This window comes from Monodelphis domestica, chromosome 5 (genome assembly GCF_027887165.1).
Source record: "Monodelphis domestica isolate mMonDom1 chromosome 5, mMonDom1.pri, whole genome shotgun sequence".
Taxonomy (NCBI): Eukaryota; Metazoa; Chordata; class Mammalia; order Didelphimorphia; family Didelphidae; genus Monodelphis; species Monodelphis domestica.
In genome coordinates this window covers 152050191-152075008 of record NC_077231.1, presented here as the reverse complement: position 1 = coordinate 152075008, position 24818 = coordinate 152050191, and the positions used below count along the sequence as shown (strand labels likewise).

The 24818-nt window shown below is 35.5% G+C and overlaps 1 protein-coding gene across 2 annotated transcripts in view; it reads right to left on the bottom strand.

Moving 5' to 3' along the window:
* The window catches only part of ELAPOR2 (endosome-lysosome associated apoptosis and autophagy regulator family member 2), a 209993-nt gene that overhangs the window by 46399 nt on the left and 138776 nt on the right, over positions 1-24818 (bottom strand). Inside the window, exons 7-13 of one of the 2 annotated variants that reach the window (XM_001369205.5) lie at positions 21924-22073; positions 21017-21105; positions 10047-10227; positions 8650-8778; positions 3606-3696; positions 2749-2851; positions 354-491 (exon numbers count right to left, since the gene is read on the bottom strand). In XM_001369205.5, coding sequence (XP_001369242.2) covers positions 354-491; positions 2749-2851; positions 3606-3696; positions 8650-8778; positions 10047-10227; positions 21017-21105; positions 21924-22073 — 881 coding nt within the window. The remainder of the gene's footprint in view (positions 1-353; positions 492-2748; positions 2852-3605; positions 3697-8649; positions 8779-10046; positions 10228-21016; positions 21106-21923; positions 22074-24818) is intronic. The other variant, XM_056799462.1, reaches the window with a different exon arrangement.

Below are 24818 nucleotides of genomic sequence, written 5' to 3'. Positions count from 1 at the left end.
AAGTTGGTCAATTATAACATAACAAGAATACAGACTTTGAAATCAGTGGTATCCCTGATCATAAGCACATAGCATTATAGACTTAGAGTGAAGAGGTACCTTAGGAGTCATCAAGCCCAATCCCCTTTTACAAATGAAAAATCTGAAGTCCAAACAGATAAAGCATTTGCCAAGATCATTCAAGTGGCAGAGTAAGTATTAGAACTCAGTTCCTCTAAGTATAGATTCATTCCTCCTCCCGTGTCATGCTGTCACTACCAAATAAATTAAAAGTGAAACAGACTATTCTGGGCATCATGAATGACAAAGAAAGACAGCACTACGCTGAAGCTGAACAGGTAACAGTCACTTACATCTTGCCCTTGATTTGTTCTCTGGAAGGCCCAAGTAAATGTGAATGTTGCATTCTTGAAGATAATGTGGGTGTAAGATTGTTTTTCTTTGGTTCCACCCCAAGATTCCACCACGTTGGTACTTTTTCTATTAATATCCTTAAAAGCATTGGAAAAAATAGCCATAAGAAATGATGAGCAGGTTAATTTTTTTTGTTTAAAAATTTGGAAAGATCTATGTGAAATAATGAAGAAGAAAACAAATGGAGCCAAGAGGACATTATATATAGCTACAGAATATTTGAAGAATAATTTGTGACTATCCAACGTCCAAAGAAAGAACTGGTAAACAGTAACTCAAAAGATAATTTATATATACTTCTTTTTTGTCAAGTGATGCCTTCTATGGTGCAGTGAGGAGAGGGAAGGAATTAAATTAGTAATAATAATATAACCAACAAAAAGATTAATTTCAAAAGCTTAAATTTTAAAAAGGAAAAATGCATATAAGTCAATACCAACTCAATAATAATATAAGTTCATTATATTAAATAAAGATAAATAACAATAATAGGATTTTGATTATGTATTTATGTGTATTCAGAATAACTCCATATTTTATTGCAATTTTAAGCTACTAAAGCTTAAAACTGAACAAAGATTTTGGGAACACACTGTACATATGCTGGTAGAATAAATATGTGAACAAATGAATGAATTAATGAAAAGTATTTATTAAGGACTAACCAGGCACTATATTAAAACTTCAGGAAAGAATCATGGTTAGTGAATGAATTGTACAGTTAAATACTCTGAATAATACTATGAGCCTCCCTTCATAAAATCTTGGGCCTTCCAAATTCTCTACACACTATACAAATATGCAACTATCTATTAACCTTAGGACTCAGTAATCAATTGTTTTAAAGTTGTCTTTCAAAGGTTTATCCAAGTAGAAAATGTTTTTGTTCAGTCATGTCCAAGTCTTTTTGATCCCACTTGGGGATTTTCTTGGCAGAGATCTGGAGTGGTTTGCCATTTCCTTTTCCAGCTCATTTTATAGATAAGGAAACTGAGGCAAACAGGGTTAATTGACTGCCCAGAGTCACACAGGTAAGAGATGTCTGAGGCCAGATTAGAACTCAGGAAGATGAGTCTTCCTGATTCCAGGGCCAACACTATCTAGCTGCCCAACTTCATATAGTAGTACCTTATTAATGGGAGGAGAGGAGGGAGACGAAAAGGAAGCAGCATATAGTAGCAAATAGGGTATAAGACCTGGAATCAAGAAAGCCTTAGTTAAAATCCTATGTTTGTCCCTACCTAGCTGTGTGACCTCTCTGAGTTTCAAGTAACTGGCTTTATTGATCCCTTTGGAAGTATTGTAAAACCTTAAGACCTTCTCAGATTTATATTTTAAATGTATAAAATAAAATACATAGAGCTACAAAGTAATTATAATGAAATGTAGTTTATATAATATGTATGTGTGTATGTGTGTGTGTGTGTATGCATTCATATATTTTTCCCAAAATCAAGTTCTTAGTCTTCAGGTTAAGAATACCTATTCCAAGGCTTATCTTTTAACCCATAGATAGATTGTGATTTGCTTTATGAATGGAATAATCACAAATCCTTGCTATATTGACTGTGAAAAATTATGAAAATTTGAATCAAATTATGTGAAAGATTGAATCAAAATATACTCTTAATGAAGCTGACAAATTATTATCCTTCAAAATAAAGACTGTTGATTTATGGATTTGGCATCATTAGTCATAACAGACATATTGGCCAAGGGCCACTTTCTGCCTAATGTTTGTTAAGGATAGAGAAATGAGCAGATTATGCACAAAATAACACAATGGTATTCTGCCTAACAGTTGAGACATATATACTTTGAACCTAAAAATAACAACTTTGTTCCACTTTCTGCAATGGAGAACAAAGAGGTAAGCATCTTTAATACTCCCTACTCAATAAATTTGTTTTTATCTTCCATTCATTTTACTTCTCTTTCTACCACTCTTATTTTTATCTCTACCTAATGATATCATTCCACCCACAATCATTTCTATCTTCCAGGCTTCTGATATGAGTGTGGGTTGGGGTACAGCAAAGGGAAAGAGAGACAGAGCAAAGCAGCAGAGAATATTTACTACTTCTCATGTTTTCTATTTTTCTCATTTGGGATTTATACCCCATTAAGTGGGTGATCTTTAGCTCTTGTGTAATTCTGAAATTGACTCACACATGAATGGGACTTTTATCACTGAAAAGATGCATTCTCAATTAAGGAAAACAGAAAATTTAAAAATCATGAGATTTTCTGCATATCTGAATAGCAATGAATTCCTTCTTGAAAATATAGTAGCAAGCTTAATCATGTGCTATGGAAGATGCTCTTTTCACTTACCACCATGAAGTAAAGCACACAGTCTGCTGAACAGATGGTCTCAAAAATAAAACTTATCCTTCCGAGTTCAGAACCTGTGGCTCCCGTCATAGATGTTGGAGGTCTAGTTGCCAAAGCAGAAAGGCAATATTTACAATGTGTTCCCAATACAATTTGAAGACAACTTAGGCTCAAATTTTTAGTCAAGACAACAGCCAAAAATTTCAGTTCCACTGACCTCCTGCTGTTACTCATTCCATTTTTGGAATGGAATGGAAACTTTTTCGGGGTTTAGTACAAGTTACAATAAAGAATGTCATAGACACCTACAGACTGATGGCAAAATCTGGGTATGTCCCATTCTCAGCACAAATGACACCATTATACATTGAAACATCCAAAACTATTATCATGGGACAAATCTCTTTTGACCACCGACATAAATGCCTGCCATCACAAGGGTTAAACAAAAACAAATGAGAGCCAGTTGATTTACACAAGCTGCCTTTGTAATTTAAGAGCAGAGTTGAGAAAAGACATAAATATTCTTGCCATTAACTTTAACCAGTAATTCATTCTCTTTCTTTAAGACATCAAAAAATTGTGTTACTACAGTATTTTAGACATCATATCTGTTGTTACTTCCTGGAATTGACTAGGGTAGGATTAACAGTTAAAATAATCTCTGATCATCAATCCTATGGAATACTTTGTAAATCATTTTCTTGTGGTTGATACTATTTCTCAATAATTTCAGTTGATATATAGACTATTATATTAATATATTTATATATATGAAGAAATTTCTCTTTCACATATTCCTACAGGAAACATAGTACAAAAAAATTTAAGGGTAGTGAATAAGTAATTTTCCTTACTTAAATCCTGGGATATGCAAGTTTAAGATCAGATAATCATTGTCTGAGCCTCCTGCCCCACTCTGGATGTGGTCTCCAGCCACCTCCCAACCTGCAAATGTAAAAGCCAAGTTTTTATTTTTAGTAAGAAGAATGAAATGGAGAATAATATAGTATATAGTGAGCCTTAGGGTCAAGAATACCTCTTTAAAACCTGTCCCTGACACATGCTGTCTATAAACTTGGAGGAATCTCTAAGATCATAAATTGCCATCTTCTATGGAATGGCATAAATGGAGAAGTACCCTCCTCTCCCCAGTAAGCTACTCAAACTGATGGTATCATATATCTTAATCACAGCTCTTCAAAAAAATAACAGTAAGATCAGTTCATTTAATAATTTATAGGTATTTTCCTAATAAATTTACATGGTATTTTCCTTATGACAACTCAATGAAGTAAATTTAATTTTTTTTTACTTAACAAGCATTTATTAACTACCTACTATGTGTCAAGCACTGTGCTAAGAGCTTTATAAATATCTCCTTTGATTCTTACAACAACCCTAGGAGATAGATATTGTTACCTTCATTTTACAGATGAAGAAACTGAGATAGTCAGTAATTAAGTGACTTACCCAGTCACATACCTAACCAGGTCTGATACTACATTAGTACTTACATCTTCCTAACTCTAGGATCAACATTCCATACAGTCTATTATCTAACTGTTCTCACAGACAATACCAGTGCTATAATCCCCATTTTACAAATGAAGAAACAGAGGTTCTAAAAGGTTTAGTGAATTGTCCAAGATTTTCCAATGAGCTAAGCATCAGAGCTAGATTCAAATTGCTAGATGTTCTAACTCTTAATGCAATAGCCTTCACTAAATCATGTAGAAAAGTAGTCAAAAGATTCATCATAGAATGTTAGAGATAATGGAACCTTAGCTATAGGGATCATATAGTCTAACCTCATTTTGCAGAGGAAAAAACTGAAGTACAGAGAGGCATAGTGATCTTTCCAAGGTCACAAAGCCAGTTAAGAGGTAGAGCTGGGATTAGTGAACAGATATATTTACTCCTGGGTAACAGTTTTGTCTATTCTGTCATGGGGCTGCTCCTCATCAAACAATTGTGCATCTTTTTTAAAATGTAAAAATACCTACTAAAAAATTCACTCCTACATAGTTAATGTTATCCTGCAATGATTTCAGCTGAGGTTAAAAAGAGCATCAGCATCATGTGAATCAAAGTTAACAGCTCCTGAAGGAAAAGTGCTATTCATCAACCTCAACTGTAAATTAAATGCTGTGGTAAAAGGTTTTCTGATCCCAAAAAAAGATATTTCCTTGCAAAATTCTCCCTGAGAAAACAGTTGAAGGTTTGCCTTGAGAAAAAAAAAACTTTAATGAGAAAGCTAATAACTCTGTACCTTCACCTTCTTGAGGGTACTTAGGTAGGAGGGGGGGCATTGAGCCTGGATTTAGGAAGACCTGGTTTCAAATGTGACCTCAATCACTTATTAGCTGTGGGACCCTGGGCAAAGTCACTAAACCCCACTTGCCTCAATTTCTTCATCTATCAAATTGGTTGGAGAAGGAAATAGCAAAGTATTACAGTATCTTTGCCAAGAAAATCTCAAATGGGGTCATGATGAGTCAGACACAACTGAACAACAACAATCTCTAATAGCCTAGATTTTCTAAAGTAAAACAGATTTCTTTTTCAAATTCTGATATATTGCACTTGAAATTTCACTCTAAATCAACATTAGTGAGAAGAAATTTGAAGTTGTCTAGTAGATCTTGTCTAGTAGATCTTGGTAGAGGGAAGTTCAGCTGAGGGGAGGGAAGAGGAGAAGAAGGGAAAGATGGATATATAGATGGATAGATGGATGGATGGATGGATGGATGGATGGATGGATAGAGGGAGGATTGAATAAAACAATGAATAGAATTTTGGATGGATGGATTGATAGATAATTGTAGTTCTGTGTAATTTGTTTCATTTGTAAAACTATGGGTTCTATTTTGTGTCTTTAAAAATATTATTCTGAGAAAAGGGCCAGACGTTTCATCAGACTGCCAAAGAGAAGAGAGGATGCAAAGATAGTCTGACAGACAAAGAGGAACAGAGAGAGAAAGACAGAGACAAAGAAAGATGGAGAGAGAGTCAGAGTCAGAAAGAGAAAGAGAAACATAGAGACCAAGACTCAGAGAGAGGGGGAAAAGGGAGGGAGAGAGAAAGAGAGGAAAAAACCATCCTCCTCATGGAAGTGTTCCCCATACTTGGCTGACAAAATAGCATAAGCCATAGAAGGCAATTGGACCACTAATGATTGGCCAGTCTGTTCAAGTTGCTCAGAGATGACAAGAGGAAGAACTGAAAGGGGGCAAAAGCATAAGCATTTAGAATAGGATAATTAATGGGTAAAGACAAATGGCTATGAGAATAATAAAAGAACTCAGATTTCCCAGCCAATGAACACATTAAATTCTTATACCAGGATCCCTGAAAAGTTAAGGGACATGCCCAAAGTCATACAGAGAGTATGTGTCAGATGTAAAACTTGAACCCAGTTCTCCCTCATTTCAAGAGCAGTTCGATATCCACTAAGGAATACTGCCTCTCTTATTATGAGGATTTATGTTTATGTAGCACTTGGCAAAGTGCTTCTCATATACTACCTCATTTAGTCCTCAAAACAAACTTGTGAGGGAAGCACTATCGATATGATTATTGCCCTCCTTTTACTGATGAGTAAACTTATTCGTGTATTCAATAAACAGAATGTACTACATTCCTTTCCAAGCACTGTACTAGGCACACTGTTCTGGGTAGAAAAAAAAATAGTTCAGTATTGAGCTGCATTAATGTTAAAAGGGTTTTCTAACCTTTATTGATTACTGGTATAGAATGTTAATACCAATAATTATGTCCTGTTTGGACAGGCTGTTGGATTTGACTGTTTGAGAAATATGACTTCTCAGAGCAGCCTAAGAATTCCAACTCAGCCAGATATATGAAAAATATATTTTTAATATGGATAATACTAATGAAAGGAATAGTATAAGGAAACAAGTAAAAATGAAATTCTTATGACACATAAGTCCCTAAGCTAAAATTTCCAACCAACCAACTCTGATCCTCATGGATCTACTTCTTTTCCAACCGAGTTGAGGCTACTCTCTCTTCCTATTCTATCTAAATCCCCCAAAACCTTAATCTATCTACCTTATCTAAATTATACACAAGAGAAATAAGTTGGGCCTCTCTCTTCCTTGCTGTATAGATGAACAAGCAGCTTTGAATCTCCACAGCCTTCTCCATTCACCCAGAAAACCAGTTGGGCTTGCACCAATGTTTCAACAATCTCCTTCACTTGTCAGGTCTTTTAGATGAATATTAGATGGAAAAACACTGAGATTCTCATCGAGCAGCTCTTAAGACCTCCTGTTGGGACAAGATCAGCCCAAAGAGTCAGTTGGATAAGTGTCTCCCACAGCACTGTGGGAAAATTCTCTCTTACCCATGAGTCCATCTGAGATTCCATTCAGATTTTTTAAAGAAATCTAGCTTAGAAATCTGTTATGTGTCTATCAATAACTTATGCTACTTGACTATATTTCCTAATGAACTCTTACTTAATAAATAATTCTTACTTAATAAATAATTCTCCACACTAAGAGAGGCAAATTTTTAAAAATAAGAAAATGAACCTGGTCAGACCACATGTGTGGTTCTGAGTGCCACCATTTAAGAAGGGCATCAATAAGATGGAGAGCATTTCAAAAGAGGACAGCCAAGATCATGAGTGGCCCTGGATCTATGTCATATGAGGATCTTTTGAAGGAAATAGACATGTGTAGTCTGATTGACAGAGGTCTTAGGGAAGGCATAACTATGTTCAAGTATTGAAGAGTTGTCCTATGAAAGAGGGGTTAAATTTGTCCTTTTTTTGGCCATAGAGGGATGAACCCAAAGTCATGGTTGGATATTGAAAAGAAGGAAATTAATCTTGAGGTCAGGAAAAAATTCACTCAGAGATTTTTTTTTCCAAAATCAAAATGGGTAGCCTCAGTAGATAATTGGTTCTCCCCAAAGGAAGTCTCCAAAGAAAAGTTAGCTCTTGTGAAGTGCTTTATGTTGAGAACAAAGCTCAATGTGTGTTTAAGGGATGCTGTATATTTTTGTTTTCTTGGTTCTGTTTTGTTTTCTAAGGGTGAGGAGTTGAAACATTGAATATTTGAAGGAAGAATAATGTAAAACAAGGTTAGACATAAAGTATTACAATGAGATCAAGGAAAGTCTTGAATGCTAAGACAAGGGAACCTGGACTTTATTTGGTAGAAAATTTGGTAGGAAAACTTTTTTGAACAGCAGAGCAGTGCTCATGTCTATGGAGATATTGAGATAGGGACTGAACATGTGACTTCACTGATATAGGAAACTTTGAGATGAGGAAACTTCTTCTATCCATGCATGTCAGCCCCTTCCCTGAAACTCATAGTCCTAAAAAATGTTCACTCTAGAACACTGGAAGGTTAAGAGAATTGCCTTGGGTCAAATAGTCAGTACATGTCAGAGACAAGAATTCAAATCTTCCTTGTTCTGGGGCCAGTTATCTATCTATTATACCATACTGCCTCTTTCAGGATCCTTGTGAGGAACAAAAGGGATAGAGGATATAAAGTGCTTTTAAATTTTAAAGCTGTCTATAAATGTCAATAATAATAATAACTGAAAATAATAAAAAATGTCAGAACTATGACCAAATTCATCTTCTGTTCTCAATTCAAATTTCAACCATGTTACACTGTCTCTTAAGCACTTAATTACTTACTTTTACATGCCATGTTTATGAGAAAATGAAGCAATTTATCACCATGGGGGAGATCATAATCCTTTGACCACAATAGCCAGATTTCAAGTGGGGAAAAAATAATAGTAAGATCATTTTAAGTTCCTGCTTACCATCGTTTATATATTCATTCAGAGATGAGTCAGAAAACAGTTGCCTGAAATGTCCAATATACTAGGAAGCTCTGGATTTGGACTCACCATTCATTCCGTCACATTTTGAGTTTCCAACATTGAAGCAGGAGGTTTTCATGTTGGCAGGCAGGATGTTCCACCATTTATATTCAAATCCCAGAGCAGGCTCTGTTCCTGCTGGGCATGCCTTGCATTCTAGGGGAGACAAGTGAGAGGAAGATAATAACACCAACTATGCAGCTATGCTGTGGTACCAAAAGTTCTCCTTTTTTTCATTGGTATTATTAATGGTCCTTTTGAGGAATAGGGGAGTAAGAGAAATAGTTGGAAGAAGAAGTAAAAAAGAAGCCTCTAGAAGTTCTTAAGCACTTCAAGAGTCATTGACATTTCCAAAAAAGTCTGGGGGGAAAAAAACTTTGAAAATATTAAGGTAGAAAAAATGCATATATTTATGATCAAAAGGCAAAGAAAGGACCAATGAGTGACCTTTTAAAACTATTTCCTCACTTAATCTCCATAAATTAATTCTCTTTCATACAAGGATAAACCTAAATTACAAAGGCAATCACTTCCCACCTTGCCATTTTAGCATTATTGTCACCATCACCCCACAATTAAGGAAGGTTTTAACACTAAAATGAACATGATTTTTCTGTAAGTATCTGAAAACAAAAGTTTGTCCCACTGCCCTAACTTCCACACAAAATCTCATTAAACACCTAACACATTTAATGACATGTCTTTACTCATGGTAGATTAAAGTGATACCATTTAAGACTGGATATTTACATCTTTAATTTCTTTTCGATCAATAGTTATCATCCTCCCCATTCCAAGTTGTTATTGATATTAGTAAGAATTATTTTGACTTGAAAGGACTTTGATCTAAACACATTTTTCATTCAAATTTAATTAAATGATCATTTATTACATGACTACTAAATGCAAGACACCAGAACCAAGGAAAAGACCTTTTAGAGCCAGAGGTTTTTAACCTGAGGTCCAGAAACTTGGTTTTTAAGATAGGATGGATAGACAGGAGAGACAAACAGATAGACAGACAGACAGAGACAGAGAGACAAAAATATACACAGACAAAGACAGGCAAAGACAGAGAGACAGAGAGAAAGAAAGAGAATGGAGAAATGGATGGTTGGAGAGAAGGAAAGGTAGAGAGGAGAGAGGAATAGCTAGATGGATGCATAGATGGACAGATAAATGGAATAATGGAGGAATGGGTATATGGATGGATAGAATAATTATATTTCTATGTAATTCATTTCATTTGGAAAACTATGTTTTCTAGTTTATATCTTTAAAAATATTCTGAGAAAGGGACCAGAGGTTTCATCAGACTTCCATAAGGGTTTGTGATGAAGAACAGTTAAAACCCTTGCATCATTTACAGATGGTCTCTCATGAAAGGATTTCTGTATTGTGGGAAGAGCCAAATACTTACTTACCTTGAGTTCCATCTGAAAACGTTCCAGGTGGGCAAGGATTGCAAGAAGATGAGCCATTGTTATAAAAGCCTGGGTTGCAAGGTGGACAATCCCTCTTCTCTCCAGAAGGGGGAAGCCTAACAGCTTCTGAGAGGTTCTCCTGGCAAATCTTGGGCTCTATCCACTTGTAAATTATTTGTGTCTGCAAAGAGAAGCATTTAAGTTACATATTATGCCTCAATTATGTTAAAATCTGAACCACATAAATGATCTCAGTTGAAACATAGCTGGGATATATGATATTTACTGGCAGGCTATAGACACATTGTATAAAACAATGGATAGAAAACAGTATAAAATCATGAGAAGGGCAGAGAAAGAGATTTAGGAGCCAGGGAGGAATCTTAATTTATAACCTCTGTTGAAGGTGTCTCTGTTTCCCTATATCATTTCCATGATCAGTTCAAGAAAACAGTCGTTAAGAAAACACATCAAATATCATTAACATTTCATTGGTATTTTATTATTTCATAACAGTTGGAAATTAGTCAGTCTTTGTAAGACCTAATATTAAGTACATGAACAGGAGATGGGAGATGGGAGATGGCTAGACTATATCTTTCACTTAGAGGCATTTGGAAACGGGGAGTTTTTCTTTAATTTTTGCAAAGAGCATAAAAACAGTAATCACATGTGTTTTTAAATAAATTAAATATTTTATTATTAATTTACCAGATGGAACTTTCATAAGGTAGTCTGGTTTAAATTTTCTTCTTTAATCTGATAATCATTCTGTTTTTAAAATGGGGGGGGGAGAAGAGAGTTTTTGAAGTACATAGTTTGCTTAAAACCTTACCTTCTATCTTAGAATCAATACTAAATATTGGTGCCAAGGCAGAAAAGTAGTAAGGGGTAGACAATGGGAGTTAAGTAACTTGTCCAGGGTTACAGAGCTAGAATCTTTTTGAGGTCATATTTGAACCCAGAACCTGCTGTCTCCAGACTGACTCTCTATCCACTGAGCCAACTACCAATTCCTAAAGAACACAGTTTGTTTAAAGGCTCCCCAATAAATATCTCAAAGACATCAAAGAGAATGGCCCATATAAAACAGAGGGAAGGGAGATCAAAATTTCAGCTGCAAGAGAACTAAGTTTCCTTTCCTTAAAAATCCAGGCTGATCCAATAATTCTGTCCCCTTCAGGAAACACTCAAAAACAAATCTAATACTGGAAGGGGGGTTGATTGATCAGAATTTCTACATAAATCAGAACTTCAATAGCTATTCTGAAAAGCTGTTTTTAGTGAGAGAAACCCAGTAATAGAAAGTTCTTGTAGGTCATTGACTTCTTCCTCAAGAATCCCCATTGGAAGAAATAAAAGTCATCTTATTTCACCAAAGTTATTTAGTAAAGGACACATTGCTCAACAATTATATTTTTCTTTCCTTAAACAATCTCAGCTCTTTCAGCTTTCACATTTTGGCCTCTCTAAGCAGTTCACTTTAACCAGTCATTACTTCTGTCTACTTCAATTTTGCCATCTATAAAATAAGGAGTACACTTTGCCTTTTTGCTGAAATACTGAATCAGTTAGCTTCTCTAAAAGGAATTTGAACTCCCTAGAAAAATCCAAGAACTTAATTAAATGAAAGAGCATTGGTTACAATTCAAATCAACTCACAAGGTGAAAAAGAAAGCATACTGGGGACACTAAGCAGAAGAGTTTTGCTACTAACATGTTAAATTTAGCATGGTCTTTTGAGAAAAACAATGTAATAGTTCAGTTTCATGTGTGTGTATATGTGTATGTGTGTATGTGTGTGTAACCCCAGTCCCAAAGTCCATTGGTGTAGGAATATCTCCTTATTGATAGAGATCAACTCTTCTCAAGTCTTCATCAACATCTTTAAGTCACTAAGTCTTTTCAGAATTCAGAAGAGTTCTGGCTTCAAGATGGAGGATGGATGACACCAAAATCACTTCAGATTGCTAAAAGAAAAGATTCTAGAAACATATGAGAGGAGCTACCAGTCTCCATCGCATGCCAGTCCCCAACTTGCTATTCTAGAAACTTTGAGAACTTCTCCTTGGGTGAAACTATCTCTCTCACTGAAGTTGATTTATCTCACTCCCAATAGGAGATCTCCTTCATTTTGTTATTGTTGTTAGTGCTGTTGTTCAGTCACTTAGTTGTGTCCTATCTTCATGATCCCATAGACTATACTGTCCAGGGGGTTTTCCTAGCAAAGATACTGAAATACTTTGCCATTTCTTTCTCAGTGGATTAAGGGAAACAAAGGTTAAGTGACTTGCCCAAGATGTCATAGCTAGTGTCTGAGGCCAGATTTTAATTCAAGTCTTCCTAACTTAATGCTTAGTTCTCTATCCACTGAACCAGTTAGCTGCCTTTTTTTCCAGTCTTTACTGTCTAGTATATATTCTATTTTATCTTCTCTGATTTCTACCTTGTTACCAATTTGGAAAAATGAATTTTCATTTAAAATTGCTATTGCTATGTTTTGTATGATAACACATGTATAACCCAGATCAAATTGCTTACCAGCTCTGGGATGGGAGATGGATGGGTGGGAGGGAGGGAGACAATTTGGCTCAAATAACTTCAGAAAACATATGTGGAAATTTGTTATTATATGTAATTGATAAAATAAAATGTTTACTAAAAATAAAATAATTATTACTATTACTATTAGGAAAAGGGTCAATCCTCATATATAGAGTTTGGAGACCTCCTTCCCCCCAATACTGAAACAGTGATCAGAATTTAAATTGTACCTAAAAACATTCTTAGATTAATAATATTTAAAGAAGCAGATAGATATAATTCTAACCCGGTACACCTTCAAACTGAGAAAAGCAAAATAGCCTCTAGTCCTAACTTCCTATTCCCCTCCTGGTAGAAATTAGTATCTCCTGGAGAAGGGTAGGAAGAGAAGTGATTAGAGATATCTATTCTGCTTCTTTTGAGCCACAGGATTACATTTCCATGCTATCTGCAGAGAACAGCCCTCACAACATACAGGGCCTTGTCCCATATGCACATATATATGCATATGTATATATATATATATACATATATATATGTACACACACTTTTTTAAGAACTTGACTTCTTCCTACTGATCCAACTACAATGACCTATTTACTTTCCTCACATACAACAATCCTAGTGTTGAGAAGCTTGCTGTCGCTCAATACAACACTCATCCATCTCCTCAACTCCACCTCTTGGCTTCTGTGGTTTCCATCAAAATTAGATCCTAACCCTGCCTTCCACAAAGAACTTTTCCATCCCCCTACCTGCTAGTGCCTTCCCCTCTCAGATTGTAGTTCATCTACTTTATGTATATTTTGTGTAATACCAAACAACTTAAAGCTTTCACCCCCTACTTGCCCCCCAAAAAAAAATTGAGCTCCTTTAAAGCAATGTCTGTCTTTGTTTTTGTATTCTGATGCCTTAGCACTGTCTTCAACATATCCTACACATTTAATAAATGCTTACAAAATGACTGACTATAGTGTATTATAATCTTTATGCATATTGATATTTAAATTCAATTTTTTTAAGATCCTAAAGGATCCAAATCCATTCAGAGCATACAAATATATAACCCCTTCTTGGGAAAGATAAAATTAAGAACATAATATATATTCATTTGGATTAAATCTGTGATCAAAGCCAAAGACCATTTTTCTAAGTGTGTAATGGTAGCAAAAAGAGTACTGAACATAGAGCCAGAGGGCATGGGATTGATTTCTTACTCTGCTACTTTCTATTTGTATGACAGTGACCAAAAGAATTTCAACTCACTGTGGTTCAGTTTTCTCATTTTTAAGATCTAGGAAATGGTTTAGAAGGTGACTGCCAAAGTCATATTCAGCTCTACATTCTAAGACACACACACACATTCATACATGTTCTCATGGGTGTGTGTTTATTTCGCTCCTCTTTCACACTTTAATGGGAATCAAAATTCCCCCATGAAAGTCGCTTTTTTATTTCATCTCTATCCCAAAGCTACATTTCCTGATCAACTTTATTGAAGGAAAAGTGAGAAAAAATATCCATAAGATGTAACCTGGCTAGAAATCTTTACCAACAGAATGATTTTGCATCTCAAACAACCAGTTTAAGAAACCTTCAGATTTGCCCCATTAGCCCAAAAATAAGAAGTCAATTTTCAAAAGCTGTGTAATAGGAGTTTTATTTGTTGATAATAATTATTGCTTTTCATGATGGGTTTATTCCCTGCCTCTACTCATGTTGGAGACAGATGTTTCAACAGCTGGATGGCTTGATGAAAGGGAATGATCAAGAGTAACAGCACTCAGACCTAATTGGTTCACAATAGTAGGCAAAATCAACTAACATTATTCCTCCTTTAACAAGCCAGGAAATTATTTTGGTTCTATGAAAATGTTTAATGATTTTATTGTATCAAAACTAACTAGATGAATATAAATAATAGAGGACAGTTAAGGCTTCTTAACTAGGACACACTAAAATTATTAAAATGCAAAAAAAGGAGCATTTGTCTATAGTTTATAATAATAAAAATTCTAGAGCAATATTACCACAATCATGATGGTCTTTCAGATAGTATTTTCTTTCTTATTCTTGTTTTCTTCCCCACCAAAATGCCTTTTGGCATCATTAACTGAATAAATATGATTTGAACCACAGTTCAATTATTAGCATTTCAATAAAACAATCTACCAGCTACTATCCCTATCAGACTGCATTGATTTTGTGGAATTTCTCTTCCAGCCAGGCAACTGACATGTTGACTTTCTTAGTTTCAGCCATTCCTGCCTGTTTAGATATTTTTGACTCTTCTAACTTTGAGCCATCTTCACATTTAGCAAGCATGCCTTCTATTTCCTCATCCAAATTGCAGATTAAAGGTATTTGACGTGTCACTGTCCAATTTGACAATAATCCATTTGCTGACATTCTTTGAGCAACTGCTTTAGTTGGCGACCATTTAATTATCTCATCATCTAGTTCTCTCCTAATAGAATTCTCTCATCCTAGTTCTCTCTAAGTTCCTTGAAGGCTTTAACTATTACTTTTTCCTTGCATTCCCAGCATGTAGTATCACAAGATCTTGCACAGAATAGGCATGTATAAATACTGATGATTGTTCCATCTTTTCAACAAGAATCAGCCACAAAGGACCTTTCTTGTTGTTTGGAGGTATTTATCTCTCCATGATCCCATAGACAGGAGCATGGCAATATGGTCCCTGGGATTTTCTTGGCAAAGATAGTAGAGTGGCTGGCTCTGCCTCTTAAATATGATCTAAAACAACTTCTTGGGAGCAGCTAGGTGGCTCAGTGGACTGAGAGCCAGGCCCAGAGACAGAAGGTCCTGGGTTCAAATCTGGCCTTGGTGACCCTGGGCAATTCATTTAAGCCCTATTGCCTACCCCTTACCACTCTTCTGCCTTAGAACCAATACACAGTATTGATTCTAAGATGGAAAGTAAGGGTTTAAAAGAAATTTCTTCATTTTGCAGAATAGAAAATTAAGACCTAGAAGATTGAGCAAATTCAGTTAATTAGGGGTAGAGCTGAGATCAGAATCTAATCACCCTAGAAAGTTGTTGCTGCTCAGTCATTGCAGTTGTATTTGACTCATCATATCCCCATTTGGGTTTTTTTTTTTTGGCAAAGGCCATGGAATGGTTTGCCATTTCCTTTTCCAGCTCATTTTGCAGATGAGGAAATTGAGATAAAAGGTTAAGTGAATTGCCCAGGATCACAAAGCTTGTAACTCAGGTAGATGAGTCTTTCCTGATTCTAGGTATGGCACTCTACCCACTACACCACCTAGCCACTCCATAGCCAATAAATACCCCTTAGTCTCCTTGTTAAATTACTGGGGGAATTTTATGTTGAACCAGTATATAGTATTTCTCTTTACTTATTCCTATCCATACTGTTGTCTGACAATTTATCATGTTTCTCTCATTTAGGCTATAGACTTCTTGAGAACCCCAAATTTTCTAATAGGTTATTTAACAATAGACACCAACAAACTGCTACTATGTGCCTCAAGAATGACATAGGGACTGGTTCTGCAATGTGATTGGTGTAGGGAACTCCTGGAATAGGAAACTCCCTCTTCCAATACAGGCTAGTACCTTCTCTACAACTTATAGTCTTAGAGAGATACCTAGAGCTCTGAGAGGTTAAGTGAATTGTCCAAGGTCAATCACACAACCAGTACCTATTGTTAAGAGAGAATTAAAACTCTCTTTGTCTGTTTTAAGTTAATTGGTCAAGAACTTAAAGTACCCCTACTTAACAATGAGTAAATCATGAATAGAAAAAGTTCTCAATCCCAAAGGCCACAAGTATTAATCCCTGGGCACTGCTAGAAAAATTGAAAGGCTGTAAAAATTGGTTCCTGTGAAGAGGGGGAGAGACAAGAAGTGACATGGGAAAAAGGGGTATAAAAAAGTGAAACCCAAAAGAATATTGATTCATTCCTGGTCTTTTGGGAGAGAACTTTCTTGTGGATGGATTCCCAGGCTTTTTGAAAGAGACCTTTCTCATGGGTCCATTCTAGGTTGGAGATTTTTGCACTGAAGAGACATGCTGGGTGAGTGATTGGAACTGAAGAAGAGCCTTGTGTTGGTGGAGCTCTTGCTGAAGACACCACTGGGACTTCTGGCTGAAGATATTACTGTGACTCCACGTGCAGATTGGGATTTGAGGGAACTCTTAACGAGTGGCGAGCTGGACTTCTTTGGACAGCAATTATAGGGTATCTAGCTAGGCAGTCTTTTCTACTTCTTTCCTACATCTCTCTCTTTTTACTATATTTATATTAAACTAAATTGTTAAAAGTTACTAACAGCTATTTTAACTTATGGGTTAATTATTTTATAAATGGTGACTACAATCTCATTTTTTATCTTTTATATTTAGTCAAACAAATTTTCACCCTTACATCTATTGGCAAAACCAATTTTAATTTTTACATTACTGAAAGTGGGACTTGATCCCAAGCCTTCCTGAATTCAAAGCTAGATCTCTATCATGCTGCCTTTCTATGCATTTAGCAGACATTTAACAACAATGTAATGATAACAATAATGATGGGGCTATGCAATCAGGATAGACTTTTATATGTCATATAAAATCAATAAATATTTTTGAATCAAATTGAATTTGTTTTAATGCCCAAGAATTTCCCATCAAAGGGAAGAAAACACAAAGTATTCAAATAATGGGGTTTTGTGGGAAGGGAGAGTTAATAGACACAAAAGCCAACAACTTCTTTTTCATGCCTGAAAATTATTTCTTGCTAAAAGGTGACGGGAGCACACATGGAAGGAAGTAGAGAGACAAAAATGACTATGAACACTAGAGCAGCGATTCTCAACCTGTGGGTCACGACCCCGGTAGGAGTCTAGCAACCAAAACACAGGGGTGGCCTAAAGCCATCAGAAAATACATATTTCCAATGACTTTAGCCACTGAGAAATCGCACTACTTTACAGCAAGATCTCAGAAGGAACGGGGACCCTGCTGCCCACACATTGTACTAATATTAGTTACCTATCAGCAGCCCTCCCCCTATGAGGAGCTATGTATTTACCCTGTTGCCTGGAGACCAGACTCAAACAGAGACCCAGAGAGAACACCCGGGGCGCTGGCTCCAGAGGGGTTAAGAACGAGTCCTGGAGTGGATAACGGAGCCGAGTAACCCCAGGAAAATGAAGCCTCAGCTCAAGCTGGAGGGAGATGACAGGAAGAAGGCAGCCTCTGCGGACCCCCTCCCCAGGCAGTACTTACCTCCTGCCCCAGCGCTCAGGCTGCCTCCTGCTGGATTAATATTTCTCAACATGTAATTAAATATTGTTTTTGTGATTAATCACTATGTTTAAATTATGTTTGATTTGTAGCAATGAGAATACATAATGCACATCAGGAATTTACATTCCAAATCATAACTGTAGCAAAATTACAGTTTTGAAGTAGCCACCAAAATAATTTTTTGGTATGGGGGTCACTGCAACATGAGGAACTGTATTGCGGGGTCACGGCATTAAAAAGGTTGAGAACCACTGCCTCTTTCCAGAACTATAAAATTAGCTAAACCACAGGGGGAATATCACACAATCATCCATGTACAAATCATCCAATCTATTAAATTAGGATTAAATTTCTTTGTAAAAAATGAAATTAGAACATATAATCATCCTGGCATAGACATCATAGAAATAATTGCCTTATATCGACTTAGACAAACAAAATCCAATCTAATTCAATGAGCATTTTAAAGAGTTTTCTATGTATAAGGCACTGTGCTAGGATCTAGGAAACAAAGTTGAAATAAAAAAAGATTTCTTGCTCTAAAGAACCTTACATTCTACTGTGGGGATTGTTGTTCTTGTTATTCAGTCATTTTGGTCATGTCAAATTATTCACATTTTCTCAGCAAAGTTACTAGATTGGTGGACCATTTCCTACTCCAGTTCATTTTACAAATAAGGAAACTGAGACAATAAGGGTTAAGTGATTTTCCCAGGGTCACCCAGCTAGTATATGTCTCTGGCCAGCTTTGAACTCAAAAAGATGAGTCTTCCTGACTTCAGACCCAATACTCTACCTGAGCCACATAGCTGCCCATGCTGTGGGGATACAACATATAAAGAGATAAATACAAACATAATTTGAGGGAGGAAAGAACACTATGACTAGCAGGAGTTCTTAACCTAGGACCTATGAACTTAAAAAAAAATTTGATAACTTTATTTCAACATATTTAATCTCCTTAATGATCCTATGGATTGTTTTATTCATTTAAAAATATCTGAGGAGTTGATAGACTTCACCAAATTGCCAGAACTTTTCATATATATACATATGTGTGTGTGTGTGTGTGTGTGTGATAATGAAAATTCTTTCTTAGCCATAGGTTGGAAAAACAGTTGCTGAAGATCCTTCCTGATGACACAGAAAAAAAGTTAAGAATCCTCATCCAAGGAGAAAGAGATGTTTTCTCTGCCTGTGTTAGTAGCACAAAAGCTAAGAGTTGAAGGCAGCTATGAATTCTAACAGGTGGAGGCTAGAAGGGACCAGATTCTGGACATAGAGAATGAACTTTTCAAAAGGAGAGTAGGGAAATTGAATACCAAGTTCAGGGAAGTAGTCTAGTTTAACTGTAAAAGAGGATGTGTGAAAGAAAGTAAGGCAAAATAAAGCTGGAAAATTATACTAGGTCCAGAATGTTTGGTGCTGTTGTTCAGAAGTTTTCAATTGCATCTGACTCCTCATGACTCCATTTGGAGTTTTCTTAACAAAGATACTAACCACATTCACAAATGTCATCCCACCTGTTCTAGATGATTATACAGCCAAATGGTAATATGTAATAACAGAAAAATAAGAAAGATAACATATTCAATATATTTTAAATCCACTGCTCATTTCAATTGGGTTCAGGTCCATTATTAATTTGTGTAATTCAGCTCTCCTCCCATCAGACATGATCTGAGCCTTTCATGTTTCTTTCTTATAATACAATAAAGACATATCCAAAAGATATAGCAAAATCTTCTTGACTTGAGATTAGTGAATATTAAATTCATGATTATTCTGAGATAGATTTGATTGAAATTTATTTTTCTAGTTATGAAAAGTATAATTTACTATGTTAATACAATTAAACTAACAGAGCATATGCTTAACTTAAGAAAAACTTTTTTTCTACTCCACCTTTGTACATAGTTTAGTGGATATAGCTCTGCACTCTCGATCAAAGAGACCCAGGTTCATGTTCCACTTTAGACAATTACAAACTAAGTGACTTTGACCAAATCACTTAATTGTTCTATACTTTAATTTCCTCAAGTTAAAAATAAGAACAGTGGACTCAATAATCTAAAGTCACATTTTTCTCTAACCCTATGACCTATTATCCAACTCAACTCCAAATAACATGCTATATAATTCTTATTTGCTTGTTAAAGCAGGAAATTCTCTTGAGAATGTTTTGTTAGTAGTTGTTAGTCTGAGTTAATGCATTTGGAAATAATAAACCAGTAGGTATTTTTAGAAAATATTATAATTTAGATATTTAGCTAGTCCAAATAAGCCTGTCTCTTTGAGTTATTCTAAAATGATGAAGTCTTACCATATTATGAACATTAATATAAGCTTACTGTTAAAAAATTAAAATTAAGTCTTTGAAAACTTGATAAACTAAGTTTTAATTAAAGCATTATTATTATTAAAAATATAACTGCAAGGTAAGACCTAATAAGTAAAAGAAACTAACTCTGCCCTGAATTCACCATCAAATAAGTTCAGAAGCAATACATTTATTTCCCAAATGCAAAAAACAGACTAGGAATTTGTTGTTATTTTTAATGCTAATTTTGCTTTATTCACGCAATGTCTTCTGATTCTTTAATTAAGAGAGTGGCAGGGAAACTTATTGAGTCTATAGACACATTTTCCCTCTGGCAAAGTAGGGTTTTATGCTGATTACTTTGCTTTTGCTAATGCAATTATACTGCTATTTGCCAAAAACTGCATCCCAGCAGCTGTGTGGTTTTTAACTGATGAAACCCACTATGGTACCAAAAAATTAAAGAGGAATTGTAAGACATTAGCTCTCCATGATTTAAAATATAAAACTTGGAGCTCCAGATTTAGAAATGACTTTTTTCTGAAAAACATTAGCTCTTTAATGTGTATTGCTTAAATCCATCCTCTTGTCACTGGCAAGAAACTGAGGACTGGGGTTCAAAGCAAACTTCTGATGTTTATCACCTCTGTGATCTTTTGTCAAATCTATTAACCTCCCTGATCTCAGTTTCCTCATTTGTAAAAAAAAAAAATTTGAATCAGATGGCCTCCTGGGGTCTCTTATAGGGTAGCTTTAGTTCCCTGATGGCTAAATCCCAGGATGCTTAGCTTGGTGGGTTGAAGCAGTCTTCATAACAATTGTACCTTTCCTTCATCATCACATGGAGTATGAATCTGAAAGTAGTCTTTTTGAGTACAAGGAGGACGCTCCAAACATTGGCTTGATCCTTCATCTGTAATGCAAAAAATGAGGTTCAGTCATGGAGCACTTCCTTTTGGAAGAGAAAGAAAGAAAGAAAGAAAGAAAGAAAGAAAGAAAGAAAGAAAGAAAGAAAGAAAGAAAGAAAGAAAGAAAGAAAGAAAGAAAGAAAGAAAGAAAGAAAGAAAGAAAGAAAGAAAGAAAGAAAGAAAGAAAGAAAGAAAGAAAGAAAGAAAGAAAGAAAGAAAGAAAGAAAGAAAGAAAGAAAGAAAGAAAGAAAGAAAGAAAGAAAGAAAGAAAGAAAGAAAGAAAGAAAGAAAGAAAGAAAGAAAGAAAGAAAGAAAGAAAGAAAGAATCAGGAAGTGAGGTTAAATTGGATTTTGATTCCTTCTAAGAAAAGAGGGAAGCTTTATTTTTCTCAGTTCTTTTATAGTGATTGATAGAATATTGGAAAATTAGTTTCTTTTTCTAAATTCCAACACTACTTAAACATCTTTAATCACAAATCAATTATTTTAACATCATGATAAACCTTTTCTTGAGAGAATTGTATTGCCTTAACTCCAGTCACATTTACTCTGCCCAGAGATTCAGAGTTCTCTGTTTCAAGGAGACAACAGAAAATGCTAGACTCCCAAGGTTTTAGAGCAGAAAACAGTGTAGTAACAAAGGGGAAATTTAGCACAAAAAAATATGGTGAGCACTCAAACTGCTCTCCTTTTGTTGTTCTGCCAGCTTTTTAATATATTATGTCCCCCTTTCAATTTTGATATTTTGTACTTCATTTACAGGTTATAAAAAATTCTGACAGCTCAAGAAAGAAAACATAATTCCTTATAAGAATATCCCTACCTGCAAACTGGGTGTCTTTACATTTTATGCACTCTTTAGCTCCTTTCTCAGAATAGGTGTTTCTAGGGCAAACCTGGCAATGGGATAAACCTGGCTTGTCACTGAATGTGCCTGGCTTGCAGGGAAAACATTCTGATGTGTATGCAACACCTGTGAAATAAAATGAGAACACAGATTTAATGGGAAGAAAGATGTAATACAATCTAACAGGTCAATTTCATCTCCATAATATGATGGTACATTGAAAAGAAAGTTTGATTTCATGTCAGAGGAACTGAATTGGAATCCCAGTTCTGCCACTTACCCCTTGGAGATTCACTTTACCTCTGGGACTCAGTTTCATCATCTGTAAAATGTGAGATTTAAGCTAGATGAAGTCTAAGGACCTTTCCATGGCTGAATCAATGATCCTATGATCTTTTATATTCCCTCCCTCCTCCTGCCACCATCTTAGTTCAGATATTAGCTTTCATTTGGAATTTTTTCATGGTGTCCTAATCATTCTCCATGCTTCTAGTTTCTTTCCTTTCCAATCCAAATTTTACATGTCTGGGAAAAGTCTTTCTAATCCATAGAGTTAATATAATACCACAACCCTTCTCAAAAACTTTCAAGAGCTCTCTGCTGCCTCTAGAATAAAATAAATACTCAAAGGCCCTCTACAACCTGACTTAAGCTAAATGTATAGCTTTATCCCAAAAGAGTAGCTATGTGATAAAGCCAAAATACCTTTGTGTCGACTGTTTCCCCCTCCTAGAATGATCTCTCAACCACACTTGCACATGTTGAAATCCTTCCCTTTCTTCAAGGACAAGCTCAGGTACTCAGGTACTACCTTCTCCAAAAAGCTTTCCCTAACTCCCTTAACTATACAGGATCATTCCTGTTATTAATCTTCCATAACACCTTGCTTTCTACAAATTTACATGTTAACTTTTACTGCCTTCCACCTAATTATCTCTCAGCCAATAACCTTACCAAATGGTAATTTAAGGGAGAGAAAAAAAAGCCATCACCTCTCTCATTTTCTTTACTCCATAGATCTCAAATTCCTTTTATATCTTCATATGCTCTTTGCATTTACTTTAGTCCCTAAGGATCACTGATCTGGAAACATCGAGGATAGTATTTCATTTTATATATGAAGAAATTGAGGCTCCAAAAGATTAAATGATTTACATGACACCAACAGACTGTAATAGTCAGAGGCAAGACTTGAAGCCAGGTGCTCTATTTCCAGTGTGCGCTTTCCATTGTACAAAGAATGAAGTGGTCCTTCTAGCAAAACAAGGTTTGGTACTCATGTAACTACTGAGCATTTATACAAAGGAGATCAAAGATAGAAACAAAGTTCCAATTCATGCAAAAAATATTCCAAACAGCACTTTTTTATTATAGAAAAGAACTAGAAATAAACTAGATGCCTATCAGGTGGGGGAAGAGTTTAAAGAAATCCCAGTATATATGATGTAATGACATATTACTGTGCAATAAGAAATGACAAATAATAGGTGTTCAGAAAACTATGGAAAGACACATACAAACCAATACATCTGATAAGCAGAATCAAGAGAACAATATACACACAACTACGGTAATGTTAGGGGAAAGGTCACTAATGAGTAAATGAAAAACCACTAATAGTCCCAGAGAACAGATAATAAAAAATAAGTATCCTCTCAACACAGAGAATGCTGAAGAATACTGCATACTTATGGGGTATTTACATACAACTCTTCCTCTTTATTATATGAGAAGGTTCAAATGAGGGAAGGGAGAGGAGATGAGCATATATAGAAATATGTATATTAATAACATTTATTTTACTGATAAAAGAAAAGGCAACAATAAAACAATATAAAAAAGAAAAACCTTACTTCACTGGGATGTATACCTTTGGAAGTCTAGTAAAACCTACCCATTCTCAGACTGTTTATTTTTAATCATAAGAATTAAAATGGAAACTGGAAAAGGAAATGTTAAATTTCATTTAGATGATATTTTTTTAAGATGTAATTTTTTTCCTTACTGAGTTCCTAAAATCTATCCATGGAAACTTTGAGGGTTAAGAACTCTCTTGATAATCTTATCTACCCTCCAAATATCAAGTTATCACCTCTAGGCAGGATCGTGATAGAGATAGAACCAGGGAAGTCCCTAGATGAGGAAACTGCATGAAACTTCATCTCCCAATTCATGTCAACACCTTCTCTGTATTTCGTAGTCTAAGAGTTGCTTAAATCAATGGAGGTTCAATGCCTTGCTCAAAGTAGCACAGCTGATGAGACTTAAACTCGTCTTCCTGATTCCAGTACTCCATGAAGCCTCCTACTTGGAAAAAAGAATTGGTAATTCTAGAACTCATATATATTGAGCACTGACCTAGCCCTTTTGGTGATCGGTACATTTATCAGAATATCAGTTATGATTCCTTTGGCCACTCTTCCCTCTTGTTAGATTGCCCCACATAGATGATTCCTAAATCTGTATCTCCAGTTCTATTCTCTCTTCAGAACTCTAGTCCTACATTATCAACCACTGGCTGGACATAATGAGAATGTCCCAGAAGTCTCCAAAATTCAGTATATCAAAAATAAAACTCATCTTCTTTCCTTGTAAACCTATTCCTTTCTTCCATTTCAGTTCATGGTACCCAGGTTCAAATAACTGCAATCATATTTGCCATCCCTCATGTTGTAGAGTTGTCAGCTCTAACTCTGTATTTCCTCTTTTATCTGTGCCTTTAACTCCATTCACACAGTCACCAGCCTAGTTCTTAATGGTTATCTCCTCAGTGATGGTGATAGCCTCTACACTGAGCTATCTGTTTCCAGTCTCTATCTTTTCAACCTCATCTATTCAGATGCCAAAGGCACAATTCTTCCCATGCCACTC